This window comes from Clarias gariepinus, chromosome 13 (genome assembly GCF_024256425.1).
Source record: "Clarias gariepinus isolate MV-2021 ecotype Netherlands chromosome 13, CGAR_prim_01v2, whole genome shotgun sequence".
Classification (NCBI taxonomy): domain Eukaryota; kingdom Metazoa; phylum Chordata; class Actinopteri; order Siluriformes; family Clariidae; genus Clarias; species Clarias gariepinus.
The window spans coordinates 14,135,413-14,145,232 of record NC_071112.1 but is presented as its reverse complement, the minus strand read 5'-3'; the positions used below and the strand labels follow the sequence as shown (position 1 = coordinate 14,145,232).

Here is a 9,820-nt window from a genome sequence, read left to right as displayed (position 1 = left end):
TGTAGTGGTTAGCACTGTCGCCTTGCACCTCCAGGGTCCTGTGTGCATGGAGTTTGCATGTTCTCCCCGTGCTTGATGGGTTTCCTCCCACAGTCCAAAGACATGTAGGTTAGGTTGTTTGGCGTTCCCAAATTGCCCATAGTGTGTGAATGGGTGTGTGTGTGCCCTGCGATGGATTGGCACCCTGTCCAGGGTGGACCCCGCCTCCTGCCCTAAGCCTCCTGGGACAGGCTCCAGGCCCCCGTGACCCTGAATACAGGATAAAGTGGTATAGAAGATGAGTGAGTAAGATTGTTAGATGTGATAAGCATCTAAACCGGTATTTAACTTCCTAAATACTTTTAATCTTCATCCTTTTATAACGCATTTCAGCACCATAAAAAATCTATTCTTCACATGGTGGCTTCTATATAAAATTCTACAAGTAGTACTACCTTTGTAATGCAATTACACTTAGAAATTACAATTTTTACCCCCCAATTTTGCTAATAATGTTTAGACAGATGAGAAACAAACATCTTTACATTGAACTATATACTTTCTTTTCAGAGGACAATATAATAAAACAATATTCAACAAAAAACAGCAGCACACCCTTGCCTTTAATGAACCTTATAAAATGCCTGGTGTACCTAGGGCATGTTTATCCAAATTAGGTGAATCATGTGGGATTGACAACCTGCTCTTGACCTTGCACAAACTCATAATGATTGCATAAGTCTAAAAACAAAAACAACAAATGGCATCATTGTACAAATGCAATACCCTGCATAGTCTGTATGCCCGGTACTGTATGTATCTGGAACAGTTAGCATGTTCACATCATTCAAGTGCAAGTTTTTAAAGTTTTTCATTATTTAATAAATGATACTTGCACTCACACCATGCCTTTCTTTTTTCTGTTTAAACGTAGAGCAACACAACTTGCTCCAGTTATAATCAAATATAATTATAATAATAATTATACTCCCACTGCCTGTGCACAATTATGTTCTTATTTATTTACAATAAAATTGGCATACTTTACCTTGAAACAATCAATACAGATAAATAGCAGGATATGGCTATGGGAAGCATAAAATCCAACACTGTATAACTTCTTTTGTCAATGTTTAATGTAAAATTTAATGCACTAAAATAAGTGTTATTGCTTATTTACATAGAGTGCATTGTATAAATCTTGATCATGTGTAAAGGCCTACGTTGCTTTCATAAATTTCTGATAAGTGTCTTCAACTTGGGGAAAAGACGAAAAGCATTGAGTGTGGTGACTTCGATGACCTTTTCCACGGGAATGCCTTTGGTTTTGGCAATATATTCTGCACTGATAGAGATATTCCTTGGTTCATTTCTCACCTGTTCGTAACATAGGATTTGTCAGGAAATTTGCCAACATTGCATGCAAAGGCATACAAATATGTTTAACTATTAAGATGAATTTAATGAGAGAGAGAGAAAAAAAACAACCTACCTGCTTTTCAGGTCCAAGGGCTGGTGAATCAGTCTCCAAACACAAGTTTTCTAGGGGCAACTGTTTCACAAGTTTCTGCTTCTTATCAGAAGAGAGAAAAACATATGACTTCACAGATGGCATGGCATTACATCATTGATAGCCTGAACCACTTCCATGAAAATATTTTAGTGGAATTAGTAGCATTGTATCTTTAGTAAGCTGTTTCTGCAATAATTTTACCTGTTCACTTCTTACAATTGATGGGGGTATAGAAAAGAAGTAACCTGCACGCACACCCTCCATTGCAACAGAGGGTTTTCCATCAAATGCATGAAGAAGAGCATTCTCCACACCTAGTTTTTAAAATGAACTGTTACTCAACAGTAAGTAAAGGATACAGTATAAAAAAACCTCTATTAAAGTAGACAAATCATACAATACCTAACTCCTTTAAAAGGTGGATGGTTGGTCTTCCGGCAGATCTCGAGTGGACATTTCTAATGGAAAGATAAGCATTTTTGTGAGCAGTCTAAGGAACACAAAGCAACTGTATTTTACAGTTTTATATAAATGTGTGATTATGATCACCATCGAATGGCCTATCACAGACTTACAGAGGTAGATTAAGTTGCTTTGCAATCTCTACTTGACGAATGAGTACTTGTCTCTGTAGTTCTTTGCCTGTCTCAGTATTTACTATCCGGGGTGTGAAATCAAGCCCAACCTGCAAGGATTACAAAGAATGCGTGTGATTTTGATTAAATTTACAAGGCCCAATATAAAAAATGCTTTATATTCAAACCCTTTGTACTGTAGAGGCTAGATGTCTTACCTCACCAATGGCCACAATGTGCTCTTTATATTTTTCAATTAAAGGCATGGCAGAATCTAAATCCTGTAAAGAACAACTGTTTAAGTTAGTATTGATAACTCAAAGCTTTAATGTAAAATTATACCACTAAAGCATGTTCAGACCTCTGGGGATGCCCCTCTGGGTTGTGCTGAATCTTCTTGGACAGGGTGAACACCAAGGCAAGGAAAGATAAATCCAGAAAACCTGTAAACAAGCAAAGAAACAAACAAACACCTCCTCTATTATTCACTGCATCATAAAATATACTGTACACTGCAAGTGTGTTATTGTGGTAAGAAAATCCACCTCTGTGAAAGCTGTATGACTTTCTCAAACTCCCCAGCATGCTCTGCTACTGCAACAAGAGCCTGAACTCCTGCCTAGAACAAAAACAGGGAAAAGGGCCTCAAAACAAGCTTCTGATGAGGACATATTATAACATACAAAAGTCAAGGCCTGTGTTGAGTTACCTTTTTTGATTGCTCAATTACACAATCAATGTCCTATATAAGAGAAAGGGGACAGGTCAGTTTAATAGTGTTATTCTTATTGGATCATTACGAAGGGGGAGAGAATATATTCTGTGACCATAAAGTACTAAGGTGTGGGAATAAAATAGTATAACGCATGGCAATGAAATACTATGTTGTGGCCATGACTTAAGAACGTGTGGTCCCATGCTCGTCCCATATGTTCTAGCGGTCACGATTTCTGGTTTTCCTGGGTTCGACTCCCGGTATAGAATTGTGGCTTTTTCCCTTTAAGCAGAATGTGGTAGGCCACTGCCACGGTGGGATACATAAAGCGCCTGACGCTTGGTCAGTGGCTTCTCTGTTGGGTGGCTCAAAGGGCTAAGGCACTGAATTACTGATTGGACGATCAGCGATTTAATCCCCAGCTCCAGCAGGTTGGGCCCTTGAGCAAGGCCCTTAACCCTACCTGCTTCAGGGGTGCTGTATCATGGCTGCCCCTGCGTTCTGACCCCAGTTACGCTGGGATATGCGAAGAAGGTGTAATGTATATGTGACAAATAAAGGCTTAACTTGACTAACTAGGCTAAAGAATAGAAAAAAAGTAAATAAATTTTAGTTTGTCTGAAGATTACAAGAGGCTAAACGAAATGAGGGTGTTAAATGGTGGCAACAACATAGTATCTCGTGGTCATGCCTGAAACTATTTTGTCTCCACATTTTATTAATAAGTTTTGGCCACAAAATAGAATCTCGTGGCCACGCATTAAACTATTCTGTAGAAGGAACATATACAGTATAATTCCCACCAAAGTCACCAGAGGGGCTGCGTACATTATAAGTATAACAACACAAATCTGCATCTTACACCATCAAAATCTCTGGAAGAGATGTGACAGTGGCAATCGATATAGCCTTGCATGAATCCTTCACAGACCAACTCGAACTAAAGAAGAATTTTAAGATAACAAAACAACCACGCGGCTAACACAACATGAGTAAACGCGCACAATATTACGCAGTCGGGTGCGTTAGAGCGACTCAGTTCTGCGCAATTCTGCGCATATTAATTCCGAGCCTCAAGACATAATACATTCAAGATCTTTGCAAAAGTATGTCACTGCTATCTCACGTGTCATAATATACTTTTCCTTTGACGACTGTTATTTATGTTTTAACATTTTTAATGCATGTAATTGTCAGGAAACATGATAGCAGTATTGAATGAAAGTAGAAAGGGCAACATTTTTGTGCCTATGTGGTTGAAACAGGAAGAAAGATGCATTAAGGTTATTTGCTACACACAAAGGCTTGCATGCGATCACATGAGCTGTTATTCAAATCACGTGAGCTCTCTGAAGCAGGTTTTCCAGGTTTGTCCGGGTTTGTTGAACTGTGCTAAAAGCAGAGCCAGCAGGCACACCACTATGGCCAAATGGAGCTTTGTTTTTTTATTCCTGTTGATCGGAGCTTGTAATTGTCAATATAAACCTACATGGGAGTCAATTGATTCGAGGCCACTGCCTGAATGGTTTGATCAAGCAAAGTTTGGGATCTTTATACACTGGGGTATCTTTTCAGTTCCAAGCTACGGCAGTGAATGGTTCTGGTAAGTTTTTTTTCTTTTCCGTTTCTATCATTGTGTCTTTTATGCATTTAAAACCACACTGGTAGAACAGTGCCGCTAAGTACCACTTGCGTCCACTAGGGGGGAGTATGGTAATGTAATTCCCTACTACAACATGGAGATGGTTAATCTTTGGTGTACAGTATTGCTAGTACAGTATATTGAGTCATGAATGATCCAAAATGGATTATAAGTTTATAGTGAAATAAATTCATGTATGTCAACGCTTGTGGTTCATTTGATCTATTCCAACTGAAGCCTATTCCAGGAGACTTAGGGCATTGGCACCTGGAGTGCCAATCCATTGCATGGCACCAACACACATATTTTCACACGCTCATTTACACACTATTTGGGAACCCCAATTAACCTAATCTGCTAGTCTTTGGACTGTGAAAGGTAACCCACCAAGCATGAACATGCACACTCCATGCATACAGACCCAAGGCAGGAATCGAACCCAGACCCTGGTGGTGCAAGGCGACAGTGCTACCATTGAGCCACCATGTCATCTAATACCGACTTACTTCATGAAAAAATCACCAATTCAATTCAAGATTACTTCTGTTGCAATGATTTCTGCACTAGTTTTGCACACTTTTAAATTACTTCATTTCTTTTTACTAAACCCCAAAAATAAAATTATGTCCACAGGTGGTACTGGCAGGGACAGAAAATCCCATCCTATTTGCTCTTTATGGAGAAAAACTACCCCCCTGGATTCACATATCAAGACTTTGGGCCACAGTTTACTGCTGAGTTCTTCAACGCCAAGGATTGGGTAGAAATCTTTGCATCATCAGGAGCAAAGTATATTGTCCTTACAACTAAACATCATGAAGGTTGGTGTGAATGTCCTGGTAGAAAATATGTAAATAGAGAAATACATTTACTTGATTATAAAAATGCATATAATAGTGCACAGTAACCATTATGGGTTGCTCTTATCTCCATACACGCATACACACAGATGATTAATACACAATGTAGTGTTTTTTGCAGCAATATTACAATAAGCTTAGCAAAAGAAACAGTACAGCAGCAAGCATGACGTGTCATATAATCCTTTCATATGAGTTTCATAAATTGTTCCTGCTTCAGAAGAGTTGTCCATGTGCATAGATTCTGTTCAGACTTACAAAGTAAAACAGATGAACTGGGTGTTTAATCAAGGCTGTACAGCCATTTTAAAACAGGAAATTGAATGTATTATAAACATTTGTAATTTTTTTAGGTTACACCTTGTGGGGTTCAAAGTATTCATGGAGCTGGAATGCAGTAGATGTTGGGCCAAAGCGGGACCTGGTGGATGAAATATCTAGTGCTTTACGGAAGTACACTGACCTGCGCCTAGGACTCTACCACTCTCTTTTTGAGTGGTTTCACCCTCTTTTCAAAGCGGATGAGAAAAACAATTTTACTACCACTTTATTTCCGCAACAGAAGAGCCTCCCTGAGCTTTATGAGATCATAAACAAGTACAAACCAGAATTATTATGGTCTGATGGAGATGGAGATGCCCCAGACAAGTACTGGAACAGCACAGGGTTCCTTGCATGGCTATACAATGAGAGGTAAAGCATTTTTACTTGTAAAATTTATTTTATACTGGAAAAACTGAAACTGGAAAAAAAACCAGGAAAAAAGGTTTCTTTTTGAGCATAATTCAAATATTTTAGAAATTGTTTAATCATTTATTATGCAATAATAATAAATAGCAATAACACTTGCTACAATGATACATTTTGGCACCATATAGCCTTAGAACTCTACACTCACACAACATTTTTTTTTCTTTTTTAATTCAGAAACAAACCTATAATGGTGGTTTGTGGGTTCCAGTATATCCAGGGTTCATGTATTTCTAAATACTGCATGCTTTGTGGACAGGATTTCTTAGATGACACTGCTTACGCATACTGTATATGACTAATGATGTATTTACAGCCCAGTGCGGGACACAGTTGTAACCAATGATCGATGGGGAAAGGATAGTATTTGTAAACACGGTGGATATTACACATGTGCTGACCGCTATAACCCAGGACATCTGCTGAAGCACAAATGGGAGAACTGCATGACGATTGACCAGCGCTCATGGGGCTATAGGCGCGAAGCTAAACTCAGTGATTACCTCACCATAGAGCAGCTAATTACGGTATGTGCAGAGTAGACTTTGCTACTAATGCATGTCATTTAACATTTCCAACATAACATTTCTGATAACCTCTAAAATTAAATGTAGCAAGAAAACAAAAGTGAGTGTAGAAAATCTGAAAATACTGACAAAATATTAATGGTGTCCTATGGTTGGCTAAGAATAAATACTGTAGATGCAATCAATCTGTGTAAGATGTGTTTTACTGCTTGCATTGCAGACTCTTGTCGAGACTGTGTCGTGCGGAGGGAATTTGTTAATGAATGTGGGGCCAACACATGATGGCCGCATTACTCCCATATTTGAGGAAAGATTAAGGCAGGTGGGCCAGTGGCTGAATGTTAATGGTGAAGGAATCTACAACACAACTGCTTGGAAAGTGCAGAATGACAGCAGTACACCTGGAGTTTGGTTCGTCTCAAATTTAAATAAAGTTTATATAATCAATAAAGAAACAAGCCATGTAATGATCGAGAAAAAAGAGCAGTTGAGTGCACAGCAGAATTATGTTGAACACTGTTATACAATTATTGTACAGCTCTAACTGGAAAGCTATGATGGTATTTATGATCAAACCCTAATCTAAAATATGTTTTGCTTTTGCACAAATTAATAAATCTTTGCTTTGTATATAAATACTATCATGTTGTCATCATATTTATCAGAAAAAAACAGCTGGTTTTGCTTAATAGCAGTGAAATATCTCCCTTTTCTATATCCCAGTATAACCATTTATTTTTTTCGTCCTATAGGTACACATGGAGGCCACAGGAGAAGGCGGTTTATGCATTTTTGCTTTCATGGCCAAGTAAGGGATATATTATTCTCAGCGACCCTATAGTGTCAGAAACTCAAACACAGGTAATTGTATTTATAGCTTTATTGTTCATTTCATCCTTCAAAGTTTGGGGTTGCATAATGTTACACTTAAATTTTGCATCACTGCTTTATTGCAATTTACAAGTAAGATTTAATATAAATTACGCATATGGCTTTTCAATTTATCAGCAGTGTTACATGGGACAGATACACAAAGGGATCAGTTGAATAAAAAAATAAGTGAAAGAGAAGCAGAAAGAGCATGACAAAGGAAAATTACAAAACCAGAAAGTGAAAGAATAATGTTACAAGTGGTTGGAAAATTCAGTTGCAAAAAGGTGGCACATAGTCATCAGAAAGCAGTGCTCTTAATCATTACAAAAGATGTAATAACAAGAGAAAACACACCTACAGAGATGCATTAACTGTCACTCATAAACTGTGTGCTTAAGGTGTTCTTCATCATTCATCATTATTTTAAACAGACTAAGACTTTCTTTGTCTTAAACTGCTTGTTGTGTTCTCTTTTTACACTAAACCAGGCAGTAATGCTGGGCTACAAACCATTGAAGTGGGTCCCGGTGAAGCCCAGGGGTCTACAGGTCTACCTCCCTGCTCTGTCTCCTGATCAGATGCCCTGCTCCTGGGCCTGGACTATTCGCTTGACTGATGTAGATTAGTGACTGTGGTCATATTATGAATTAGTAGAAAACTAATAACACAGATGGTAATAGAGGCATCGCAACAAAGCTATGTCATTCTATCATTTGTCATTTTTATCCTTTTGTCCTGTTTTCTGGGTTAGATTAGCTTTTTACTGCAATAATGGAGTACGGTGAATGTCTGCAAATAACCACTGAATCATTTTCATTCTATGGTAATGTATGTGTAACTGGTCAAACTTCTATGTATGTGTAACGCCTGTGTTTCTTTCTTGGGATATGTTAAAAAAATGAATGTATTTTATTTCATTTACTCAGAGGTGGAAAATATGACAAAAAAAAGACATTCGAGATTTTATAAAGCAAAATGTCAGAGTAAATTATTTTTTAAACAATGAATGACACAAATAAAACTTTTTTTTCATTGGGAGGTCAATGGTGCATAAAAAAGTTGCTTTAATTCTGTCTGCTGAGAATGTAAAAAAAAAGAGTACTAAGAGGTTTAGATATGTATTAGTATAAATCAGTTTCATTCTCCTATTACATTACTTACAAGCAATTTTTTTGCTGTGATATAAACAAGCTTTTAAACACACACGTGTGTACCAATTTGAAATACCTGCCATAGTCCACTTATGAAAGTGTTGGGAATCCGAGAGCATCACATGCCACATCGAGACACACGTGCTTACTTCCCTCCCCCCAGAAACTCCCTATCTGAGTTATTCAGGGCAGTCGTGCCAGGAATAGCGCTGTACTGTTTATGCAGATCATAAGCCCTTTCGACTTACTGTGTTTTTAAAGTGTTTAAATGAACAGGTGTAGTTCATGCCTACATCATATTTCTCAAATAATGCCATGGACAGAAAGTTTGTTCAATTGAACCCTTATTGCTTTGCATTCTCTCACATGTGTTTTTTCACTGCAGAGCAGTGGCATCTGAACTTAGCATGGTATGAGTGTGTGCGGGGAAGACTTTTTTTTTCCGGTTGGCCACCTAATACACCTTTCATGATGTTAAATGTGATAGGGATGGGGTCAGCAGAGATGATTTACTGAGTATTTTTATCACAATATTGACTTAAAGACGAAGGACAAGGAGTGAATCAAGACACTGAGGAGAGAACTGACCTTAAATAACCCCTGAAATGTGATGAAGCAGTACCTATTGGTCTGAGTCACTTTAAGTGTATCTAAATAAATAATACTGAATCAAACAGTCATTTTGGGAGGCTGTCTCCACCCACGGTAATTTTTAAAATTGGACTGAATTACGCACACAAACACTTATTAAAACTGTTTAGTTTGGTAACACTGCTGCCCTCAAACAAATCAATCAAAGCACATTCATTGGTGATAAATGATTTTCAGGGCTATTTAGGCCAGTATCAGGTCTGCCAGCTTCAGGGATTTTAGTATTGGCTGTTAAACCACACCTATATTAAACAAGAATAGGAATCATGATGGAAATGCAGCAATATATCTTAGTGCCAGTGCAGAATTGTCAACATTTTATCTATTAGGCATTTAATATCTAAATGACATTTGCCAGCTCACCCATCATTACAAAGACACTTTCTATGCAGTGACTGCAGCATGGATGTAGATTTAATATTCTAGGCTAATGTCCTTGCTTTCTCATAGCTGTGCTCATCTTTTCTCAAAGCTGTATTCATCCTTCTTCTTGCATTCCTCTGGCCTTCCCTCCCTTTTTCTGTGGTGGGATTGTACAGCTCCAGAGCAAGCTGAAATCTATTTCTGTCCCTGTATATTCTCTT

The 9,820-nt window shown here is 38.0% G+C and overlaps 2 protein-coding genes across 3 annotated transcripts; one reads left to right on the top strand and one right to left on the bottom strand.

The window, feature by feature from the left end:
* Positions 1-981: 981 nt before the first annotated feature.
* LOC128535840 (putative deoxyribonuclease TATDN3) lies at positions 982-3,794 on the bottom strand. 2 transcript variants are annotated; one of them, XM_053509909.1, is made up of 10 exons: positions 3,645-3,794; positions 2,777-2,809; positions 2,613-2,686; positions 2,429-2,510; positions 2,286-2,348; positions 2,068-2,177; positions 1,895-1,950; positions 1,694-1,806; positions 1,472-1,552; positions 982-1,356 (listed from the first exon to the last, which is right to left on the bottom strand). In XM_053509909.1, the coding sequence occupies exons 1-10, from the start codon at positions 3,696-3,698 to the stop codon at positions 1,210-1,212; spliced, it is 813 nt and encodes a 270-aa protein (XP_053365884.1). In that variant the 5' UTR covers positions 3,699-3,794; the 3' UTR covers positions 982-1,209. The 2 variants fall into 2 exon arrangements, with proteins under 2 accessions (XP_053365884.1, XP_053365885.1); XM_053509910.1 differs by having other exon boundaries at positions 1,472-1,549.
* A 282-nt stretch (positions 3,795-4,076) lies between these two features.
* fuca2 (alpha-L-fucosidase 2) lies at positions 4,077-8,942 on the top strand. Its single transcript, XM_053509680.1, has 7 exons — positions 4,077-4,385; positions 5,058-5,245; positions 5,638-5,977; positions 6,351-6,561; positions 6,782-6,972; positions 7,314-7,422; positions 7,923-8,942. Exons 1-7 carry the CDS (start codon positions 4,102-4,104, stop codon positions 8,058-8,060), a joined length of 1,461 nt encoding a protein of 486 aa, XP_053365655.1. The 5' UTR covers positions 4,077-4,101; the 3' UTR covers positions 8,061-8,942.
* The last annotated feature ends 878 nt before the right edge of the window (positions 8,943-9,820 follow it).

Coding starts and splice junctions, on each gene's coding strand:
- fuca2 (XM_053509680.1), top strand. CDS start 4,102: ATGAGCTGTTATTCAAATCACGTGAGCTCTCTGAAGCAGGTTTTCCAG. Junction 6,562..6,781: donor CCATAGAGCAGCTAATTACG/GTATGTGCAGAG, acceptor CTTGCATTGCAG/ACTCTTGTCGAGACTGTGTC. Junction 6,973..7,313: donor AGCAGTACACCTGGAGTTTG/GTTCGTCTCAAA, acceptor TTCGTCCTATAG/GTACACATGGAGGCCACAGG.
- LOC128535840 (XM_053509909.1), bottom strand. CDS start 3,698: ATGCAAGGCTATATCGATTGCCACTGTCACATCTCTTCCAGAGATTTT. Junction 2,810..3,644: donor CTTCCAGAGATTTTGATGGT/GTAAGATGCAGA, acceptor TCTCTTATATAG/GACATTGATTGTGTAATTGA. Junction 2,178..2,285: donor ACATTGTGGCCATTGGTGAG/GTAAGACATCTA, acceptor TAATCCTTGCAG/GTTGGGCTTGATTTCACACC.